The sequence below is a fragment of the Haliotis rubra genome, unplaced genomic scaffold (assembly GCF_003918875.1).
Source record: "Haliotis rubra isolate DU_JTF1 unplaced genomic scaffold, ASM391887v1 Scf161, whole genome shotgun sequence".
Taxonomy (NCBI): domain Eukaryota; kingdom Metazoa; phylum Mollusca; class Gastropoda; order Lepetellida; family Haliotidae; genus Haliotis; species Haliotis rubra.
Window position 1 is genome coordinate 626,977 of NW_025765570.1, and position 12,010 is coordinate 638,986.

The following is a 12,010-nucleotide window of genomic DNA, read 5'->3' on the forward strand; positions in this document are numbered from 1 at the left end:
TCTCTTTTGTTGCTTCATCCAGGAGTCTGTTGTTGTTATCAGTGTGTCTTATCTACAATCTGCCTAAATTTCTATCTCCCATATTACATTCTATCATGTGTGTATCGTTAATGTACTTAATGTATTTATAGTGTCTCGTATCCTTACAGTATATAACAAAACTATATTCTAACGAGTCTAACCCTGCATTTAACTGTGTCTTCAAATCCCCTCTATGAGGGTTTATACAATAAGAAATATTCTCTTGTTCCGCCTCTTGGGCTAAGAATTAAACCATTCACGTCTGCTGCCGGTATTGAGCTGGACAAAATAGCCCCTTCCCTTCTCCTTTCTTCTCCTCCTTGGCAGTTAGTGAGGCTAACCTAACACTGACAAAGTTTAAAACATCAGACACTAAAAAATTACAATATAAACAAGAATGTAATCACCTAAAATGTAAGTATAATACATACAAATCCTTATTTACAGGTGGGTCCAAGGACGGTGGCGCAGTGACCTGTGCCACTGTCATTGGATCAGAACAATACCTTCCAGATTACCGGATAACAGGTCTATGTTTACAGCAGAACCCAATGCCATCTTAACAGCGCTCAAATATATTAAAAACATCTTAAATATAAACCATATGTAATATTTTAAGACTCTTTGTCGTGCCTTCAGGCTATTCAAAATCTCTCTTGTAAACATCCACTTTTAATAAAAATAATTGAATTATATAAAACACGTCACAATTTAACTCTCCGCACTGTGGCTACTTTCTGACAAGGGATTTGACCAAATTATACATGCAGTAGTTATGAATATATGCTGGGGATGACAAAATTGCAACAAAAACCTTTTTCGAAAACTCAAAATTTAAACTCGCTCGTTCATGAGCCGGCCCATGGGCGAGAATGTTTAGTTTCGCTTAGATTTCATGTTTTGGGGGTTGTAAATGAATGAATAGTAAATAGCAAAAGTAAATTTGCTCAAAATACATGTGTTTCCATGTTTTTGAGGTTGTAAATGAATGAATATATGTTTTTTGAGTATCATGACACAAAATTCAACTTATTTTGACTTAATTTGGCTAGTTTAGAGCCATATTAAAAAAATATCGACCATGGGCCAAAAACATTTGGCCCAAGGGCGAGAATATTTACTTTTGCTCAAAATACATTTTGTCCCACGTTTTGGAGGTTGTGAATAAATGAAAGTATGTTTATGCGTATCATGACACAAAATTCAAACAATATAAAATATTTTCAGACTCTCTTTCGTGCCTTCAGACTATTAAAAATCTTTCGTGTAAACATCCACTTTTAATCGAAATTATAATTGAATTATATAATGATCTTGATACTGGCCAATACGACATCGTCTTCTGTTGGTTACCCAGCCACGTTGGCATTTCTGGGAACACAATGGCCGATCTTGGTGCCAAGGCAGCACTCAACAAATCTGTGACACCACTTCTTATTCCATACTCCGATTACAAAGCAACCATTCGATCATACATTTGTGATCTGATGCAGAAGAAGTGGGACACTCAAGTAGGTATTAATAAATTACATGCTATAAAACCCTATATCGGTTACACCTACTTGGGTGGTCAGTCCAGATTTGAAGAGGTCATCATGCGACGATGTCGTATTGGCCATACTAGATATACTCATGAATACCTGTTAAGAAGGTGGGGATCCGCCGTTTCGCATCCCTTGTGACAAAAGAATCACGGCCAAGCATGTCCTGTTTGACTGTATTGTTTTTTCCATCACAAGGGATAAGTATTTCAGTGTCAAAACAATAAAGTAAGTTTTTTGTAATGTATCATTTAATAATTGTTTTTTAAGGAAAAATAATTATAAGTTAAATTTTGAACAATATGTGTTCTGTAAATGGATATTTATTAAATGTTATTTAATAAATGGCTGTATAAATTAGAAACTACGATTGTTAGTGGCTGCTTCCTCAAAGGGGGTTAAAGTATCGTAAAAGTATTGTCTTGCTAGTGTTAATTCTCTGTGATAATCTAGTTATTTTACTGTCTATGTCAACAGGGTTCTTATAATTCAATTGCGTTTATTGTTAATTTATAACTTTCACAATATGGATGAAATATTGCCGATGTGACTATAAATGTACTTTTGTTTCGGTGCAATGTGGAGTCGACAATCGGTGAAATCGACACTATTAATTGATTCCATACTTTAAGTAACTTGCAGGTTTAATTAACGTATCGCCTCCTGTCAATCAAACAAATGACATGACCAATGAGAAACGTCAAATTATTCAATCCGCATCGCGTTGCCGTCAGCTGACAGCTGACCACCATTTTGTCAGACATCAGCGGTCTGGCGGACTTTTAAAAAATAGTCAACTTTTTGATCATGGTGAAAAGGTGTAGCTGGGGTACCTGCAACTCGGACACGCGGTACCCGGAACGACTTGCTGGTGGTATCACCTTTATTCCATTTCCCAAGCCTGCCAGAAATTTTGACAAATGTCAACGATGGATACGTTTGTGTGGTCGCCCCAAGTATCAACTGAACATGGACATACTTCGTGACCAGAGCCGAGGAAAACATTTCTTCGTATGGACAAAGGTATGGAAACTAAAATTGAATAACATCTTAACCAATGTTGAAGTTAATGTAAATTTAGAAATCTTTGACTTGGTAGACTTTCAGTGCTTTTTAGTTGTTATATAACCAGTTTACACCGATTTTCATTGATTTAGTTACTAATGTTTCACCGCGTGGTATGTCTGTGTTTGAGCATACGATTTCAGATACATCCATGTTGTTTTTCGTCGTTTCTATCGACTAATAAATGCGAGCTTATTTACAGCACTTTGTTGATGGAAAACCCTCCAAGACATTTCCGGACCCTGCGTCTGCACTACCTCATGAACAAAATGAAAATCCAAAGACAGTATGACCACGACCCAAACCACGCTTGCCATTTACGGGGGACGGAAAAAGGAGAGTTCTTCTTGAAACACACAGGTAAAACATTGTTGCCTTATACTTACTGCTCACAAAACACGACAAAACCATTGAAATATAAAAATCAAACAAATCCTTGTTTATTCTGAGAGTATCACAGAAAGTTAGTAAAGGTAATGTCACACATTTAGATCCTTTGTAGTTACGAAAAGACAGAAGTATCACATGCATCACAAGATCACAATCATACTCAAGTTCTATTCATATAAGCATGATGAAGGGACTGATATCAGCTGCAGCAGGTGCATATTGACATAAACATCTAATTGCTCCAGACAAAACTGTGTTTCACCCAAGGCCCATAATATTGAGTGATAATACACAATAACTCTGAAGGATTCAAAGTATTCATTACAATCCATCATAAATATTAATACATCAACATGGACATTTGCTGTAACCACTGAGATCAGCCACGACACTGGTTCTTTTAAATATGTTTAAATACAACATTAATTTACATGTACATTTGCTGTAACCACTGAGATCAGCAACGACAGTGGTTCTTTTAAATATTCTTACTCCTGCATCAGCTGGGAGACGAATAAAACTAGGAAGCAGATGGCAATATTACATGTGAAACAACAACAGTGATATGATGTCAACTGTGGGCACTTAACAAGTGAAGCCAAAAGTTATTTATCGCTGAATTGTAATAGCAATAAACACATATATTAGAAAAGTTAATCCAGGCATAAATAGTCCTGATAGGTAATCAAGAAGTTATAGGAAATCGACAAAGATGGTAACCATTTAAAGGCTGTAACACATTTGAGGTTCAGGTATACGATAATTTGGTCTTCATCTTCTTTTTCAGATGTAATCATGATACAGATATTTCTGATTCACCAAATCAGATGGATATGGAACATCCAGAGCCTACAACCATGCAGCAGGAATCTGATATTCTTGTCCAACAAAGTGACACCATGGGTAATTTTCTATGAAGTTTGTTTCCCTGCTAAGTATGGTTTGAAGTGATTGACATATGTTTGTGACAGAGTTTCAAGCAGAGTCCTGAAGGTATTCCTATCTGGATATACCCGTTCAATGTTAAAGTCTTGTCTGGTGTAGGTTACAAAGTCACAAAATGGTGCCCCAGTTACAAGTAGTTGGCCCTGTACCTGATACCAATGCCTATCACCTCTCTTCAAGTTGTAATATTTTCCTTCTTTTTTCAAAAAGAAACCAGTCATACAGGAGGCTTCATTAATGGTCAAGTCCCTTACAGCATAAGGACACGTAATTTCCACAATACCAGAAACAGAAGTGTCACACACTATAGCATCAGGGGTGGCTCCTATAAATGGAATAGATGGGTTCACAACAAAGCCAATGTCATGAAGATGATTTTGAGTTTTTTTCATGTACATTTGTTTAGCTATTTTCTCATTAGAATTCCCATAAATTGTTGGATTGGAGGAAAATTTCTTTTTGTCAAAGGTGTTTCTGATAAATGTGTCATTGATTTGTTTTTTTGCGAGTCATAAGCAGACCAAAGTTTGAAGAAGTAATTCGCCCTTTCCTCGCTTTGTTCCACAAATCAGAATTGCTTTGAGATCTTGTATTTTTTTCTAAATTATGGGACTCGTCAACTGAAAGTTCTAAATCTTTCCACTGATGTTTTAAGGTTGCAATTGAATCCAGTTCGGTCATCTTTTGGAAATGTGACATCTCCGCACCTGTCCTCCATCTTTGGAACCACTATTGGTCTAATTAAGGGTGCCTGTAAAGAGAAGAAGCCAGTTTATTCACACTTAGTTTCATACAAGGGAGGTAATAAGGCTGTTTTACTTCTTAAATCTCAAATTGACACAAGTATGTTGTGGGTGCTATGTGTTCATTTCTAACTTATTCTTTTGTGTGCAAAGCATTTTTTAAACATTACAACAAGTCAGATTGATAATATGTAAGTCTGTTTCAGGCCTAATAATGAGTTTGGTGCCCTAAGCTAGCCAGATCATTTCTTCCCTGTAGAATGTATTATTGTTTGAAACAGCTGTAATTGCTTTTACAGGTCCTCTGCCACTGGATATGCTGGCTCTATCTGCAGAGAACAAGCAACTGAAAGAAGATATGGCCAAACTGATCCTAGAAAAGGAGGAGCTCATGCGTGCCCAGCAGATCAACACCAAAATTAGTGCTAAAAATGTTAAGCATGATGTGTATTCATTTTGTAAAAATATAGAGAAAAAAGATTACAAGTATTACACAGGATTTCCCTACGAACAGTTTCAGAAAATATTTAAATTTGTTGTCCCTGGCAATGCTGATGATGAACCTTTTCAATTTACCAGAACAGTTAGCAGTTTGAAGTGTATGGGTCTTGAAAACAGCTTTTGCTTGTTCTGATTAAACTTAGACAGAATTTTAAATTTAAACATCTCTCAAAGTTGTTTCTGATATCACCCCAAGATTGCAGTACTGCGTTTTCAAATTGGATAAATTACTTATATTACAGGTTTGGATCTGTGTCAATTTGGCCTCACCGTGATGTTTTGCAGCAACATATGCCTTCAAAATTTCGCCAGGAATTTCCAAACACTTTCAGTATCATTGATGGAACAGAAATACCCTCTTCACTGACAAGGCAAAGTCAAGCATATTCAGATTACAAATCAAGTACTACCCTGAAAGGTCTCATTGGTGTGGACCCAATAGGTTCAATTACATTCATATCAATGCTGTTTTCTGGGGCGATATCAGACAAAGAATTAACTGAAAAAGTGGTTATCTGTCCCTCCTCAGAGAAATGGTTAAGTGTGGGAAGATGGTCTGATGGCAGACAAGGGCTTTAATATTGAAAAGGAAATAAGGGCCACTGGATTACGCCTCAACATTCCCCCTTTTGCACCAGATATAGGTCAGATGTGTGTGTCTGATGTGGCAGAAACAGTGAAAATTGCAACACACAGAGTGGTGGTCGAAAATGCCATTGGAAGGGTAAAAAAATTCAAAATTGTTGGTAAAAAATTGCATTTAAGTTTGTTTTCCTCAGTAAATCAAATTTGGTTTGTGTGCTGTTTCTTGACCAATTTTATGCGATATTTAATTCAAGATAAAGATTAATTACTTGATGTCCAAGAGTTGATCCAACAACCTGAGGACCTATTGGTGTGTCAACTGTCTGACTGGTGCTGGTACATGTATCTGTCAGGTATGAAATAGGGAATCTCTTCATACTGTGCAGCAGAGACATGTCCGACTCCTGTATTTGAACTTTCCTGCAAGTAAAAAAGTATTAGTCACAAATATTGTATTTGTGTATGTTAAAAACTTGCAATGTCAATGAATATTTTGTACGTGCTCTTGTTCCTTGTTCACTTAACTGAACTGTAATATTTATGCAAACAACTGCTCAATAGTCATCTGATATTGCTTTCTAAACTGCAGCATTTTTATATTTTGTGTTTCTCACCGCCCGACCGACCCTTTTAATTTTATTGCCGCTCCCCCCCCCCAAAACAATAACAAAAAACAACAACAAAAACCAAAAAACAACCCCAAAACAACATCAAAACCTTCATTCCAACACGGCCGACTCGAACCTAAAACGTACCGCCTCGTCTACCTAAAATGTTTTAATCAGTCGCTGCCACAAGTCCAAAGAACGAGAGAAATTGTATTAAGAATTACAATAAATGAGAAGCAGGAACATTATTCGGTTAATTTTGTCTTTATTTATTAGTTTTTTAGTTTTTTCCCCCGACAGACCGACCCATGTTCAGAATTTGGTGGCTACGTAAAAACAAATTAAAAAATTATGCCCTTTCAGGATTTGCGTCAGTGTTCAACCTTTGTGATAAACATTTCCAAATGTGCCAAATCGAGTTAATTAAAACATTTCCAATGCCATGAATAAACAGCACATGTCAACACGTCTGTATGTCTATCACACGTCCGGTAAACGTATTTGTGTGTTTCATGATGGAAATGACCTACTTAAGTCACGCAAAAGATATTTTAAATCTGAGCAAATAAGAAAAAGTGAACGTAAGGCAGAGTTAATGAGGTCGTTCGCGTGATCTTATGCATGCACTAGAATGTTAGACGTGGAAGCTCTGTCAGTTAGCTACAATACTACAGTGGCGGTAAACAGCTGTTACATGGCAGTGTAATCTATTAAGCAATAGTAGTGTATTTGTTTAACATTGTACGTTCCTGTTAAGATTCAGCAGAAGTTTGCAATATCGTGTTTTAACAACAATTAGTTTTCACGAGTGTATTACTATCTAACATAAGAAGCTGTTAGAAGTAACTGTATTTTTTATGAATCTGAGTTTTGTGTAAATGCATGAGATGCGTCCCCCTGCCGACCAGTCCTTGTACCCATTAATGAAGAGCGCCAGGCAGGGACAACAAGAACCATATTGGTCTTTTGGTATGACGCGGCCTGGGATCGAACCCACGACTTTCCGCTCTCTGAGCAGACGCTCTAACCACGACACCACGGAGGGGGTGAAATGTTAAGTCGACATGTTTATGAAGTTCAGCTATAAGTAAAATGTGCGTATTATAAATGCCAAATTAGAGAGTTTTGCGTTTTATCAAAAAACAATTTGAAGGTTTTGATATATCATTGGTTCCTGTTGAAACCGAATGCAGTTCTATCGCGGGTAACCCTTAAGCCATATAGTAACTATACCTTAACAATGAATAGCTTTGCAATGTACAACATCTGTCCGGCCAGTAAAGCAACTAGATTTTCACAAACGTAAACTAAAAACTAGTAATACATATATATAGAAATACAAAAGATTATACATCAACAGTTTTCAAGTTAATGGAATGGATATGTTTTGAAACTGCATATTAAAGGATATCGATTATTTGGCACTTTACCTAAAGTTTGGACCAAATAAAGTCAATTTCGAAAGAAGGCAAGCATTTGCACAACATGTGCATTTGGTCGCAGCTGTAATGGTGCAGCACATTTATTGTGGTTACATATTTTCTAATGTGTTATGGGGTGAGTTCTATCCGAAATTCGAAGCCAGACTTTCAGAGTGAGGCACCTGATCGCTAGTACACAGTCAGCGATCTAACCCACTCAGCCACAACGGCTTACACAAAAATGGAAGCATGGTAGTCTAGATCACGTACTTTGTGTACCCCTCTGACAAGCGTTAAATTATTGTCCCCCTGAGAGGGTACGGTAGTCCAGAAAGCTTCAAAGTATCTTAATTGTAGGAAATGTGTCTTTTTAAATCATGGCTAGATTTGTCAACAATCGCTTGCATCTGAATGGTGTAAATTCAGCCAATGTCCATGCAGGTAGCAAAAATATTGTAAGTCCCCATAGTCCCTGGTATGGTGACCTACCTTCGGCTGCTGGCGATCTATAGCCCTATTTCATAATGTATTGTGTATAGAAATATCGTTTTATGGTTGCGTGCTAGTTTTTTATGTAATTCTGTGATATTCTAGATAATTTACTGTGCTATATACTGTTGACAGGTATATATATCGTTTAAGGTCTTTTTTTTATTAATACAAAGATTTGGTAGTCACGATATGGCTGAAATATTGCCGATGTAACTGGTTCCCATAACCGGAGCTTTGAATACACAATGTCCTTTAGAAAGTGTCAAATGCATCATGCTGTTATGTTTGGGATAACACTTCTTCAGTAACGTACATGTGTGGTAGCAAATGACATATCCGTGCCTAACTCACTGTATATGTGCTTATGTCCTTCTAATATATGTGTTTTTGTTTGGTTTTCGTTTTGAGGAATATAATTATTCCCAATGTCATTCGTTGACAAACTGATGCATTCGTTTCAAGAAATAGAGTGAATAGTTTATTACGATTAATCGTGGAATTTAGTTGTGTGGAATTTACTTTCAGGATGCGTTGCCTTTTGCTTGGTATGATCCTAACTCTCCACACTCTCCACACCCTCGTCAGTACACAAGATGATGGTTTCTCCACAGAGGCGTTTCAGACATCTGATGATGGAGAAAACCCAAGAATCACCACCACGAATAAACACAGATCGTGTGAAAAACACAACACCTCTGCTGACATGACTATTCCACATGGACCCGAAATCATCACTAGGAATACAAATTCGTCTACACCGTGGTGCAACTGCACTCACAGTGATGACAATGTTGAATGTTCTAATGCCTCATCAGCATCACCTGAAATCTCCACAGCAGACACGGTCATCAGATACTTGGCTTACACCACGATGCCTGTGTTCTTGGTCTTCAGTCTGACGGGCAACTGCCTGACAATCATCGTAATGATCAGTAAAAGCTTCTGGAACTCTCCCTGCAGCATCTTCCTAATTGCCCTGGCTATCTCTGACTCCACGTACAGCATCGTATTCCCTTTCAGCAAAGTCTTCGTCAGAGAACTGATTGGGTATGACATACGAGCCCTGTCTTGGGTCGGCTGTCACATTTTCTTCATCGTGCACAGAGGATCCAAAATTGCGTCGTCCTGGTTCATTGTTGTTATATGCGCAGAACGCTTTATTGCTGTGTGGTTTCCCTTGAAAGCAGGGATAATATGTTCCAAAAGAAACACAGTGATCGTCGCCCTCGTCGTCTCTGGTGCAGTCTTTACCTTCACTGGGTTCTGGACCTTCTCGACAGTAATAATCAAGGGTATCTGTGTTGTTAACTATGCTACCCCTAACACCGCTGTCCTCACCCGTGTTTACGTGATAGCAGGGTCATCTGTGTACTCTGTGATTCCAGCTGCTATTCTACTCGCCCTGACTCCAGCTATTTGTTACAAGCTCATAATCCAGATGAAAATGCGAAGGCAGCTACTAAACAGGAGCGCTGAAGACAACACATCTTCGGAGATGGCTCGCACGAACACCATGTTATTGGGTGTCACCATTGCCTACATCGTCCTTGTCACCCCAACGACCATCGCCCATAATGTCTCTTTCTCTCTGAACGTAAATTTTTTTGAAACTGACCATCTTGCCATGACCATCACAAGAGCTGTGGTACAGGTTTGAACAAATCATATCTAAACCATTTGAAACCTAAAAGTAAATTGCTCAGCAAAAGAAAGTATATACACCCGAAAAATCAGAACGATACAACAAAGAAAACAGTCGCCAAAAATCTGCAAACCTAAGGTTCAAGTGAGAATGGTTTTACGCCGTATTTAGCAATATTTCAGCAATATCAATGTAGGGAACCCCAGAAGTGGGTTAAACACCTTGTGCCCATGTGGGAATCGATTTCAGGTCTTCAACGCGACGAGTGAACGCTTTAACAACTAGGCCGCCCCCATAAGGTCCGATTTCTTGTTTGTTTAATTTTTTAGTAGCTATAACACGTGTGAGTATACTTCCTTTTGCGCAGGTAGTTTAGTTTGCGGAAACTGAGTGTATATGCCCCTTATGGAACTGAGTTAGTGAGTTAAAATTTAAAGTCACATCGGCAGTATTTCAGTCATATGAGTACGAAAGTTGTACTTATAAAAATGAATAAAAACATATTTAGATAACCTATGGAACTTAACTGTCAAATTACATGTGAGAAAAAGTGGCAATTTAAACAGATCCATGTCTGACACACATCCTCCGTTTGGACGATTACTCACTGATAGTGACGAACATTCCACATGCATTACTCACAGTGGTCCGCGTGAAGCAGACTGGTACTAGTGCAGCTGTTCCCACACATCCGTGACCCTGCCACCTGTCAGAGAAGACTCAAACCGTTACTTCTTGTCTTTAACTAAATGAACGTAGCCTGAGTATGGGACATATTCTTCATAATCTTGTACACACAGGTACAAACCTAATATATTTTTGAAATCTACAATGAGATCATAGATTGCTTCTAATATTACAACAATTTTCTAAACACTCACAGTGTAACTCAGTATAATACCTTCATCAGTTAAATAAATACAGTGTATATAACAGCAATGTTGACTGAAAACACGTGCCCATCACATAAAATAATCTACTGAAAATGCAAACTAGCAGGTCACCTACAACAAATGGAGTTAGGAATTAATTTTTAGAATCATAAGCACATGGTATTTATCTTCTACTAACGTCTTACGGTTTTTTTTCGGCTGTGTCTCACGAAAAACGGAGATCAACCCTCAGTTGACGATGGTTGACGATGTGTATCCACACAAGTAGAGATTTTGTGTTCAATATTTTTGTCACTCCAGGGTCCGATTCCAAAATGGGCACAAGGTGTTTAACCCACTTCTGGTGTCGCCTACCTTGATATTGCTGAAATATTGCTAAATACGGTGTAAACCATTCTCACTTGGACCTTAGATTTGCAGTTTTGGCGACTGTTTTCTTTGTTGTATCGTTCTGATTTTATTAATTCACTACGTTCTTCGTGAGACACTGCAAATTTTGTCTGAAAAACAGTTAAGTGAGTGAGTGAGTATGGCTTTTCGCCGCTTTTAGCATTATTCAAGTAATATCACGGCGGGGGACACCAGAAATGGGCTTCACACATTGTACCCATGTGGGGAATCGAACCCAGTTCTTCGGCGTGACGAGCGAACGCTTTAACCACTAGGCTACCCCACCGCCAAAACAGTTAAGACGTTAGTAGAAGATAAATACCATGTGCTTATGATATGTGAACACTAACCTTATCTAAGACAGCATACACATCCATATTATACAGATAATACATCAACGGAAACCTTAATCCACTCGTTGTTATTTACTGAGAGACATTTCTCATGCAATACAAGCTAAATAATTTGCAATGAAAAAAACCCACCTGTAAACAGTATAGTATTCATAACATTGCATTGTGGGCCGATAGTCTTTATTACTGAACACATTTGTCTGTATTTATGCATGTTTTACATCACATATAAGAGTGTTTCAGGTGATGGAACAGCTGAACTTCTCCATCAACTTCTGGATGTATGTGATGTGTAATCGGTCGTTCCGAAAGAGAGTGATGGAGGTCCTCAAGTGTCGGAGACTGAAGAGGCCACGAAGCAGCAACAGCACCCGGTCATGTGTTACAGTCGACACGTGCAGCAACACCTCAAGATTTTAA

The 12,010-nt window shown here is 38.1% G+C and overlaps 2 protein-coding genes across 2 annotated transcripts; both read left to right on the top strand.

Annotated features, from left to right (window-relative positions):
* The first annotated feature begins 2,972 nt into the window (after positions 1–2,972).
* Positions 2,973–5,339, top strand: LOC124271534. Its single transcript, XM_046706675.1, has 3 exons — positions 2,973–2,987; positions 3,805–3,920; positions 5,005–5,339. Exons 2-3 carry the CDS (start codon positions 3,845–3,847, stop codon positions 5,337–5,339), a joined length of 411 nt encoding a protein of 136 aa, XP_046562631.1. The 5' UTR covers positions 2,973–2,987; positions 3,805–3,844.
* Positions 5,340–8,838: 3,499 nt separating this feature from the next.
* On the top strand, positions 8,839–12,010 carry LOC124271535 (QRFP-like peptide receptor). The gene is made up of 2 exons (XM_046706676.1): positions 8,839–9,963; positions 11,834–12,010. The coding sequence occupies exons 1-2, from the start codon at positions 8,839–8,841 to the stop codon at positions 12,008–12,010; spliced, it is 1,302 nt and encodes a 433-aa protein (XP_046562632.1).